This window comes from Dermochelys coriacea, chromosome 14 (assembly GCF_009764565.3).
Source record: "Dermochelys coriacea isolate rDerCor1 chromosome 14, rDerCor1.pri.v4, whole genome shotgun sequence".
NCBI lineage: Eukaryota > Metazoa > Chordata > Testudines > Dermochelyidae > Dermochelys > Dermochelys coriacea.
In genome coordinates this window covers 15142764-15153919 of record NC_050081.1, presented here as the reverse complement: position 1 = coordinate 15153919, position 11156 = coordinate 15142764, and the positions used below count along the sequence as shown (strand labels likewise).

Here is an 11156-nt window from a genome sequence, read left to right as displayed (position 1 = left end):
TCCTCCAGATCATTTATGAAGATATTGAACAAAACGGGCCCCAGGACCGACCCCTGGGGCACTCCACTTGACACCGGCTGCCAACTAGACATGGAGCCATTGATCACTACCCGTTGAGCCCGACAATCTAGCCAGCTTTCTACCCACCTTATAGTGCATTCATCCAGCCCATACTTCCTTAACTTGCTGACAAGAATGCTGTGGGAGACCATGTCAAAAGCTTTGCTAAAGTCAAGAAACAATACATCCACTGCTTTCCCTTCATCCACAGAACCAGTAATCTCATCATAAAAGGCGATTAGATTAGTCAGGCATGACCTTCCCTTGGTGAATCCATGCTGATCCATAATCTGGGATCTGTCTATACAGCTGGTCTGTGCCTTTGATAATGGCTTACTATGTCTTGCCTGTCTACATGGGGGCTAGCGGGTGGTAGGGGTGCTGAATTAAAAAAAAGCCATTCCATGGGAATCTTTGGTTTGAACACAAACCCAACACCCAACAAATATATTTCCCCCATCCTTCTACAGGCCATCTACCTGGGCCTTCCCTCAGTTGAGCTCTTTGATCCTCTATAGCAAAGGGCTGGCCCCTTCTGAGCTAGGTGTGATGATTGCCTCTGGAGGCCCAAGCACCTGTTCTGAAAGGGGGTATCTGCCTGAGACCAGGATTGGCTGGCTCCAGGTTCTTAAAGGGGCAGATGACCCTATTACATTCCCTCTTTTTCTTCTCTGTTGCAAATACCAAGATGAATGTGGGACCTTTTTCCTCCTATCACCCCAACTGCTTTTCTATGACAGCTTGGGAGGAGGGGATGGAGAGGCAGGGAAAAGGGAGTTCAGTTCCACCCTGTCGCCACTGGTGGCTGGAATGTGTCCAACTAAAGCCTGAGTTTGGGGAAGGAATTAAGGGGAACAGTGGCCCAGTGCCACACGTTATAACTGTGTAATGGTTTTGCTCTGGGGTGGGGTGTGTCCAAAGCTCCCTCTCCCTAGCAGTGGTTCGTGGGTGCTGGTGCCTTGTCTGTACCGCTGCGGCCATCAGCCAGGGAGCAGGAGACGGTGGCACCAGAAGCCTGCTGGCCTTTGGACCAGTGCAAGGGGCTAGGGGAGGATGAGAGCGCGGGGGGGGGGGGGAGGTTGAAAACCAGGCGCCTCCTGTGTATTCTCAATGCCTGCGGCCTAAGGCTGCCCAGGTCCCACCCACCACGGGCTCCCGGACTCCAGGCTCCCGGGCAGTGACGGGCGCAGGGACCAACACAGCCGCACCCTCTACACCCCGCAAGCGGGGGAGTTCCCTTGCCCGGCACACGTGCGCCCCGCCCCGCCTTACGCGGCGAGGTCTGGCGTGACTACATCTCCCACCAGGCCTGGCGCCTGAGATGATCCTGAGCATGCGCAGTCTGTTCCGTCCTGCGGGAGCCGGGCAGGCCGCTGGCTGGATTCTCAAGCAGCCGGGGAGCGGCGCTGGGCAGCGACGGGGTGAGCGTCGTGGTGGTGAATGTCTCCTGGGGGGGAGCGCTGCGGGGCAGAGGCCTGAGGGGGAGTTTCTGAGGTGCGGTGACCCCGGGCAGCCTCGACCTCCGCGCGTCCCCGTCCACACCCGCGACCGCCCGTTGGGCTCCCGGCGCGTCCCCAGCCTGACCAGCGACCGGCGCCTCTGCCCCTAGCCTGTCCCGGTCCAGCCCGGGAACTGTCCCTTCCGCACGTCCCGACCAGTAACCGTCACTTCTGCCCCCCATCCACCCGAGCCCCACACCGCCCACCGTCCCCTCCAGTAGGGCTGGTGCCAGCATGTCTGTTCCAAAAGTTGTATCCTCCCCTTCCCAAGCCAAGGTGTCTTCTTGTTGCCTTTGTCAGGCTGGATGAAGACCTTTTATTTTGCTTTTTATTGATCCTGTTTAAATAGTCCGTGTGTTCTGGTGGTGGGAGCAGTTTCAGGAGTCGGGGGTTCCGTTTTTGGGGTCAAAAATATTCACAGGCCTGAGGCTAGCTCGTTGTGTGACAGAGGCTTCTTTGCTCCTCTGCGAGAGGTCAGAAGTAGCCCTCTCACCGAAAACGCCTCATGCTCTTCTGTCTTTGGACTGTAGCACTCCTGGAGGTTGATGCAGGTGGAGGCTGCCCGTGGACCAGCTAGTGATGGTCGGCTATGACCCCAAATCTGAAGTGAAGTCCATCTCCGCTGTGGAGGTGGCTGTGGCAGGATCTGCATCTGGGTTTGTCACTCGGGCTCTAATCAGCCCTGTGGATGTCATCAAGATTCGCTTTCAGGTATCTTTCTCAACAGCCACCGTGACACACCTGGAAGAGGAACATGCAGAGAATAAAAAGAAACAATGTTTTTTCTTTTAACTTTTTCTAGTATTTAAATAAATCATTGCCAGTGTCACAAATACACCCAGATTAAGCGTCTGTGTGTGAGTTAAATACAGATTATACAAGGTAGACGGGTCTATTTCTCTTTGCTGGCTGTTTCTGCTTTCTGTTAACAAATTAATGTATTTTTACTGTTCCGTCTTATTTTCTTGTACATAGCTCTTGTGTTTTTCTTGCTTTTCCTTTTTTCCCCTTCCTATCTACCTGTCCTAATTTAGTTTTATTAACATTTTTGCTGAATATCACAGCTCTTTAGCATTGCACATACCTCTTCTTCTGCCCCCAACTCTTAAGGACCAGCAGCAGTGGTATCTGAGCCAGTTGTAGCTGCCATGAGGGCACACAAGGAGAGGGGTCTGAGTTAATGTAGGCCACTGAGTGTTTCAAAGATCAGTTCAGGCCTTTGAAGTAGATCAGAGTAAAGTAATTTCTTTGTTCTTTTTCAGCTTCAGATTGAACAACTCTCCCCCAGAAACCCACTGGCTAAATATTATGGCATCTTGCAAACTGCACATCGGATCTGCCATGAGGAAGGGCTGACAGCATTCTGGAAGGGGCATGTGCCCGCTCAGCTCCTCTCAGTCAGCTATGGAGCTGTCCAGGTAAGGTGTCAGGAAATCATCCAGGGCTAGCTTTGTTCTGAAATTTTTAGTTCCTATAGTGGCTTTGTCATCCTTTCATAGCTGCCCATCGCTTACCCAGCTGTCTGTAGGGCTAGTCCATTCATAGGGTACTTTGTATGCCAAAGTAAAGACTCTGGCAGTGTGATTAGGTGATGGTAGAGCAGGGGACCAAGAGGACAGATGTGGGTTCTAGTCTCAGATGACATACTTACATGCTGTGAGTCCTTGGGTGTGTCACTCATCTTTCTGGTTCACTTACTGGCTTTGTTCATTGAGGATGACAGTGTTATAATACTGATTCATAGGTTGTTGTGAAGCTTAATTCGTTAATGTCTCTAAAACCTGTTGAGACCATCTATTGAAAGGTGATGTATAAGAGCCAAATGTGTATTATTTAATTAATAAATTTGTGGAGAGGAGAGAGAGTTAAAATGGGATCATCCTAGGAGGCCTTTTTGTTTTAAATCCCAGACTGTATTCTCCTAAAGGGAGAACTGAAGATTCTGAATGCCAAGAGTATTCCCCAATTTGATGGCTGCATCCTTGGAGCATAGCCTCCAGGAGGTTGCAAATGATGGATTTATTTATTTTTGTTAGAATGTGTTAGAACCAGGAGGATTGTGGGTGATAAGAGTTTTCTCTGTGACGTATGTTTCTGTTTCTCTGTAAGTTTGTGACCTTTGAATGCCTGACGGAATTGGTGCACAATGCCACATCATACGACACTCGCAACTGCAACGTGCACTTTGTGTGTGGCGGCCTGGCTGCTTGCACTGCCACCATGACGGTTCAGCCTCTTGACACACTACGCACCCGCTTTGCTGCTCAGGGCGAGCCTAAGGTATGAGTTAGGGGAGGAGACCTTTAGCTTTGTTATATATTTTGCCGGTAGTCATGTTTCATTCAAATTAGTGTGGAGAAAACATCACAACTTCCAGCAGGTGATCTGGGAAGGCTGGATCCCTTAATTGGTGGTATTCTCATTACTGCAAAGTTATTCTTTGGTCCATTGACACACATTTTGTCCTGGCAGAGAGAAGGATCAACTTTTCTTTTTGGCGGGGCTGATTTGGCTCTCGTTTTGGTACTCAGCTGCACAAGGGATTTATTTCTCGGCCTTTCCTGAGGGGACATGTCTCAAACAAAGAATCAAAGAAATATAGGGCTGGAAAGGGCCTTGAGAGGTTATCTAGTCCAGCCCTCTGAACTGAGGCAGGACCAAGTATACCTTGAGGATCCCTACCAGCTATTTGCCTAACCTGTTGTTAAAAACCTCCATTGATGGGGATTCCACAACCTCCCTTTAGGAACCTATTCCAGTGCTTAATTATCTATATAGTTAAAAAATCTTTCCTAATATCTAATCTAAATCTCCCTTAGTGTAGACTAAGCCCATTACTTCTTGTTCTACCTTCAGTCTACATGGAGAACAATCTATCACCATCTTCTTTACAACAACACTTAAGATATTTGATGACTGTTGCCAGCTTCCCCATCAGTCGTCTTTTCTTAAGACTAAACATCTTCAGGGTTTTTTTTAACCTTTCCTCATAGGTCAGGTTTCTAAATCTTGCATCATTTTTATGGTGCTCCTCTGGACTCTCTCTAGTTTGTCCACATCTTTCTTAAAGTGTGGTGCCCAGAACTGGACACAGTGTCCAGCTGAAGCCTCACCAGTGCCAAGTACAGTGGGATAATTACTTCCCTAGTCTTACATACAACACTGCTGTTAATACACCCCCAAAATGATGATATCCTTTTTAACAACTGTGTCCTCTAGTAATCCAGTTTTATATCCTTGTTTACACAAGGATCTGTCTCTTCCCCCTGCCCCCCCCCAACCAAGTTCTGTGTCCCCTCTGTTCTTACTGGAGACACTTAATTTTGAATCAGAGCCATTTTCTCACTGTGTTTTTGCTTGACTTGTAATGGAATTGCAATCCATTCTCATGTAGTCAATGTCAGGGCTTCACTGCAGGAGTAATGGTGAAACTAGGTTGTGAGGAAGGAATCACACGTCTGATACAAATACAAGTGCTGGTGAGCTAAAGCCATTGGGAAAATTACAAAAATATGAAGTAGTTAGATTTTTTTTTTAGTACGATAAGTCTTTGAGTACTGGTGTTTTCTAGCTACCAGTCAAAGAAGACTGGACAAGAAATGTTCTCAGCTTGTTGAGTAAAGAGTTGTGACTGGCATATTTGACATCACTCTTGTAAATTAAGAAAGTTTGAAGGACACTCTGTGAATTCAGCTGTGTTTTGCTCAGTTACCCAGAGCTTTCCACCTGCTCCATAATAGCTGTCCTGATCTGCCAGTCTCCCCTTACTGTCACTTTCTGAAGCTATTCAGATTAGGGTGTTCTCAGTCATGGGGACCCATCTCTGGGGCTTGCTTCCCACCAGAGCCAAAGTTCAGGCAACTTCAGGATGCAATGTCCAGCCATGCCTTTCAGTGTCCAGCAGAACTGAGGGTTTGTTGGTTCAGTTAGTCTCATGTGGAAGAGATCCATGTTTATTCTGTCAGTCTGTTTTAATGATTATCAGGATTTCAAAGACTCAGCAGTGAGTGTTCATGTGATGATACGTGAAATGGTTTTGTTAATCTGTTTGTGCTAAAAATCAACCTGTTATATGTTGGGAGATGGGAATCCCCATGATCTGTATCAGGAATGTAACCGATTTCTAAACAGCTAATTGTAAGTGTATCTAACAGGAGAACTTTACTGTTTCTTGTTGTTTAGGTTTATCGAAATCTTCGTCATGCTGTGGTGACCATGTACCAAACAGAAGGGCCTCTGACCTTCTACAGGGGTTTGACCCCCACTATCATCGCTGTCTTTCCATACGCTGGTCTCCAGTTCTCCTTTTACAATCTTCTGCAACAATTGTATAAATGGGTGATGCCGTCGGAAGGAAGGAATGCAGGTGGGTGCTTGGGACTGTGAAATACTCAGTCATGAAGGAAGAAGAAGGGTGGTCCAGTGGCTAGGGCAGTAGTCTAGAACTAGGGCCTGAGTTCAATTTCTTCTCCTGTCACAGACTTACTGTGTGACCCTGGGCCAGTCACTTAATTTCTCTATGCCTAAATACCTTACCTGTAAAATGCCTAAATACCCTACGTCATAGAGGTGTTGTGAAGATAAATACATTAAAGACTGTGAGGCGCTCAGATATTGTGGTAATGAGGCCCATAGAAGTACCACTGACAGGAAGATGAACTCTCCAGTCCAGTATATTATTTCTCAAATTGGATCACGTGGCTTGTGCAGTGGAAAGACCTTGCTGAGACAGCCTTTATTTCTTTCAATTTCAGTAATATTGTGGGGATAGGATTGTCAGTGAGTACAGGATTTCTGAACAACTGTGTGTTCTAAAGTTGCTACCCCTCTTCGGCTTGTACAAGAGGATTCATCTGGTGCAGGTTAAATCTCCCAAGATGTTCTAATATTGATCTCCTGCTCTTTGGCTATTCTGAGTGTTTAAGAGAATTTCATGAAAAGTGGCACTTTGATAGCCCTGGAGATGGGACCTCCATCCACCAGAGCACATACATCATGGATAGCATCACTGCAAGTTGCTGTTCCATCAGGGTGTTCTCAAGTAGAGAGATTACCTCCTATCTGTGAGAGCAGCTCATCCTCAATGTTTCTTCAGTCTTAGACAGCAGGTTGTGATGGTAGTTTTGTGTTGTGGACACCTGCCAATTAGGACCTGAACTAAAACTACCAAACTCCTTTCCCATTGACCTCTGTACAACCACCAGATGGTACCAATGTATGATCTCTATCAATCTGATTTGAACCCTCAACTGGAAGCACAAGGTTCCATACCCTATTACCAATCTCCAGAATTTTTTTTCCCTAGCAATTTGAAAGCTTGCCTGGTTATTGATGATAAACCCTTCTGTTGTTCTTTCTTTTGTGTATTGCCATTTTACAAAGATGCAGAATAAATCAGTCTTTAGATTAAGACTGGATATCTTTCTAAAAGATATGCCCTCACTCAAAGAAGTTGTGGACTTGATGTAAAAATTCTTGGGTGAGGTTCCATGGCCTGTTTTATGCAGAAGGTGAGACCAGATGATCATAATGGTCCTTCCTGGCCTTACAGTCTATGAATAAATGGCTCTAATTTACTTTCCATGATGCTTTTGTAAATCAGAACTCCATTCTAATCCTCCATTTCCTCCGTACAATCTTCTTCCCACTTCTCTGCTTTTCAGGTAATGTTAAAAACCTCGTGTGTGGCAGCTGTGCCGGAGTTATCAGCAAAACCCTTACTTACCCTTTTGACCTATTTAAAAAGCGGTTGCAGGTGGGAGGCTTTGAGCAGGCCCGGGCAGCCTTTGGGCAGGTGAGAGATGTTTTGATCAACTAGTTTTCATATGTTTATTTCTTGGTCTACATTTAAACATTACCCAGATAACATCTGATTTTGAACAGGGTTCTGTTTGTTTCCTCTCTGAGTCTACCAAAGCATGGTTGGTTGACTTATTCACAATATACTATATATGAGAGAATCCTCTTATTAGACAGTCATTTGGGGTGGACCAGTCATCCCAGATAAGCAGCTATCCTGATTAGGAAATTATTTTTCCTTCTAGAAACAAAAATTTCTGAAAAGACCTGAAATTAAATAAAATACTGTAATGAGTAAAAATAACCATGATTTTTTAAAAAATCACCTGTCTTCCTAATTTTGTAATTTCTGTGTTAAACTGGTGTTGAAGTTCTGAACTCTGATATTTTATCACCCAGTTAAACTCCTTAACCAAATGCAGAATTTTTGCTAGTACTGTTCTAAATAATCAACAGTTACTGCTGTTCAGTAGTGGAATAAATTGCCTTTCAGGAAGATGACCCAACTGGGCGGTGTATACTATATCTGTATGTATAGATCTAGACTGGGAGACTCAAAGGCGCCTAGGGGATTGACAGTAGTCATGGCCATGTAATAAATTGCATTTATCTTGTACTATTGACTGAGGGTCAGATTTTTAAAGGTATTTAGGTGCTTAACTCACATTGATATCAGTAGGAATTAGGTGTCTAAATACCTTTTAAAAATCTGGCCCTTACTTACTTGCACTGTGCTCTTGGAGAGGGGTTGAATGAAAGTGTGGAGGAGTTTGGATTTATTTTATTTTTCTAGGCACTCAGAATTCATGATGGGTACCTAAAGAGACTTGTATAAATATAAACAAATTAAATACTTCTAGCATTCCTTACCACCTTGAAATAGACACCCATTTTAAAATTGTATTGGAGAAATATTTCCTTTCTCCCCCAAATATGAAAACGTACCTTCCAGTTTATATTGGCCTGACATGCAAATTGGGTAGTACCCAACCTTTGAAGCAATGACAGATGTATATAGTCTGAGAGGAAAGGATGTAAATACTAGGGAGGGAGACGAGTTATTTAAGTTAAGCACCAATGTTGACACAAGAACAAATGAATATAAACTGACTGTCAATGAGTTTAGGCTTGAAATTAGATGAGGGTTTCTCACCATCAGAGGAATGAAGTTCTGAACAGCCTTCCTAGGGGAGCAGTGGGGGCAAAAAACCTTACTGGCCTCAAGACTGAGCTTGAGACATTTATGGTGGGGATGATATGATGAGATGGTACAATGGCATGTAGCTGATCTGCGACTGCTCATAGAAAATATCCCTAATGGCTGGTGATGGGACCCTATATACGGAGGGCTCTGAGTTACTATAGATGATTCTTTCCCAGGTGTCTGGCTGTTGGGCCTTGCTAAAATGCTCAGGGTACAACTGATTGCCATATTTGGGGTTGGAAAGGAATTTTCCTCCAGGTCAGGTTGATCGAGACCCGTGGGATGGTGTGGGGATTGCCTTCCTGTGCAGCATGGGGCAGGGATCATTTGCAGGTTTAAACTAGTGTAACTGGTGGATTCTCTGCACCTTGAAGTCTTTAAATCATGTTTTGAGGACATCAGTAACTCAGCCAGAGGTTATTAGTCTATTAAGGAGTGGATGGGTAAAGTTCTATGGGTTGCAGTGTGCAGGAGGTCAGTCAGACTGGATGATCATGATGGTCCCTTCTGGCCTAAAAGTGTATGAGTCTAATATGGAAAATAATACCAACACATTCTGAAACAGTTGCTCTGCAAACTCTGTAGCATGAACAGTGCATGAGGTGTGGTATAAAGGATTTCCTGTCATTCAGTTGGCATGTAAGCTGTTGCTGATAATGGTAAATGTAATTTGTGGCTGTAGTGCCTGCATTTACAAATCAGTGAACACTCAGACTGATTCTTTGACGCTGCCAATTAGTCATAGTGAATATCCCTAGAATCTCCATTGTATGTATTAAGAGTACATTTTTGAAATGGCCCTTGGCTTCCTTTCAAATCCTCTGAGTCCCTTTCCTGGATGTGTGGAATATGTTACAGAGCTTTCTGAGAGAATCCTGCCCAGGTGAGCTGAGCTGAGCTTGTGCTGTTGCTCTCTTTACTGTCTCAACTCTTCTCCCCCCAGGTGCGGACGTATAAGGGTTTAATGGACTGTGCTGGGCAGATTGTGCGAGAGGAGGGGCCTGTTGGATTGTTTAAGGGTCTCTCTCCCAGCTTGCTGAAGGCTGCTCTCTCTACTGGCTTCACCTTCTTTTGGTATGAGTTCTTCTGCAACCTGCTGTATGCCCTGAAGGACACTGGCAGCACTAAGGGGCAGGAGGGCTGAAGAAGCAGAACTCATCAGCTGCAGTTATTCTGTGGAGGAGTAAGACTAGTCGTCTCATTGTCACATGGAGTGGGGTGGGGAATGGCTCCTCCCTGCCAGGGCTCTGAAAACACATGTCCACTAGCTTTGGAGGAAAGATCTGTTTGCAACAAAACCAAAGGAGCAGGTGACTGCAGCTTCTGTTGAGGACACTGAGTCCTGGGGTACACTGAGCATCTTCCATCATATCTCCTATAGTGTCAGCATTCACTTTGGGAGAAGGGGTTTTATAAAAACCTAATGCTAATACCCGTCTGACAACATGCTCTGAAGAGGCATCTGACCAAATGTATGAAATCCTTCAAGCAGAGGGACCCATCTGACTTAGCTAGTGCCACTCAGCTAGTGTCTAATGATGCCACATCTTTAAAGATTCAGCCCTCTGCTTAGGACCTTTCCATTTGCTGCATATTCTCATCTCCCTGCTGTACAGGTAACCCCTTCCTTATTCTGCAGACACCTGTCTTCTCTTTGTCATTGACATTTACCAGCTCCACATCCTCAGCCACCTTAAACGTAGCGTCATCTAGCAAAGTTTATGCCAACCCTGATTTGCTTTCTCACTACAAGTGGCAAGCTTACTTTTGTTTTACAGGTGTCCCTTATTCTGCCTGTGAGTTCTGCTGTGGGCTTCTTAGGGTTCTATTTTGCTAGTGTAATGCTCTTACAAACAGGTCTGCAGCTCTAATGCTGTTTGCTCTCAGGAAGGTCTCTCAATGCACAAAACCTGTTCTTGCTTCGCACTGACATGTTGGGGCTCTGCTTTGCTATTAGATTGTCATGATTAAACAGATTGCTATAAAGACTCTTTTTTTTTTTTTTTTTTTAATCTACCTTAAAATAATGAAGATAGTCCTGTGGAAACTAGTGACTCTTCGGTCATCAGAGAGCCAACGAATTGCTGAGCACCTGGTGCAGTTGGGAAATTAATTCTTTGAATCTGTTGCTGAGGCTTGAGAGAGACTGAAAGAAATGACATAGTTGCTCTGTGCAGGGAATTGGAGCAGATCTTCCTCCCTGGAAATATTTCCAAACCTTCTTTACTGTGGGTGATTTACTAATGATCTTCAAACCTGTCACAGTCCCTTATCGGGACTGAAGGGCAAAGAAGCTTGAGGAGTTTGGAGTTGTTTGTTTTAGTTTGTTTTTAATTTTTCTGAAGCAGCCTGGTGAGCCTCCATCTGCACTAGTAGGGAATGAATGGGTAGAGAGACTCCACACTGATCATGGTTTGTTGCACACTGGGCTGTTGATCATACATGTGATGGGTCTATATAATATGATCATTTAGCTGGTGGGGAAGGGATTTAGTGGCCTCTGTAGTAGAATGAAAAGACAAACCATGATAGACAGTCATTTCACCTCCTATCCTTGATGTCTGTGTCTTTAAAAAGAAAAGGAGTACTTGTGG

The 11156-nt window shown here is 45.0% G+C and overlaps 1 protein-coding gene across 2 annotated transcripts; it reads left to right on the top strand.

Moving 5' to 3' along the window:
• The first annotated feature begins 1352 nt into the window (after positions 1–1352).
• On the top strand, positions 1353–11126 carry SLC25A19 (solute carrier family 25 member 19). 2 transcript variants are annotated; one of them, XM_038371414.2, is made up of 7 exons: positions 1353–1481; positions 2090–2270; positions 2822–2977; positions 3669–3839; positions 5742–5925; positions 7223–7353; positions 9506–11126. In XM_038371414.2, the coding sequence occupies exons 2-7, from the start codon at positions 2139–2141 to the stop codon at positions 9704–9706; spliced, it is 975 nt and encodes a 324-aa protein (XP_038227342.1). In that variant the 5' UTR covers positions 1353–1481; positions 2090–2138; the 3' UTR covers positions 9707–11126. The 2 variants fall into 2 exon arrangements, with proteins under 2 accessions (XP_038227342.1, XP_043353485.1); XM_043497550.1 differs by lacking the exon at positions 1353–1481 and adding an exon at positions 1699–1717.
• The last annotated feature ends 30 nt before the right edge of the window (positions 11127–11156 follow it).

What these genes read in the sequence shown, in the direction of transcription:
- SLC25A19 (XM_038371414.2), top strand. Translation starts at nt 2,139, where the DNA reads ATGGTCGGCTATGACCCCAAATCTGAAGTGAAGTCCATCTCCGCTGTG. An exon ending in TCAGCTATGGAGCTGTCCAG is followed by an intron (nt 2,978 to 3,668) that starts GTAAGGTGTCAG and finishes TTTCTCTGTAAG; the next exon opens with TTTGTGACCTTTGAATGCCT. An exon ending in GTCGGAAGGAAGGAATGCAG is followed by an intron (nt 5,926 to 7,222) that starts GTGGGTGCTTGG and finishes TCTGCTTTTCAG; the next exon opens with GTAATGTTAAAAACCTCGTG.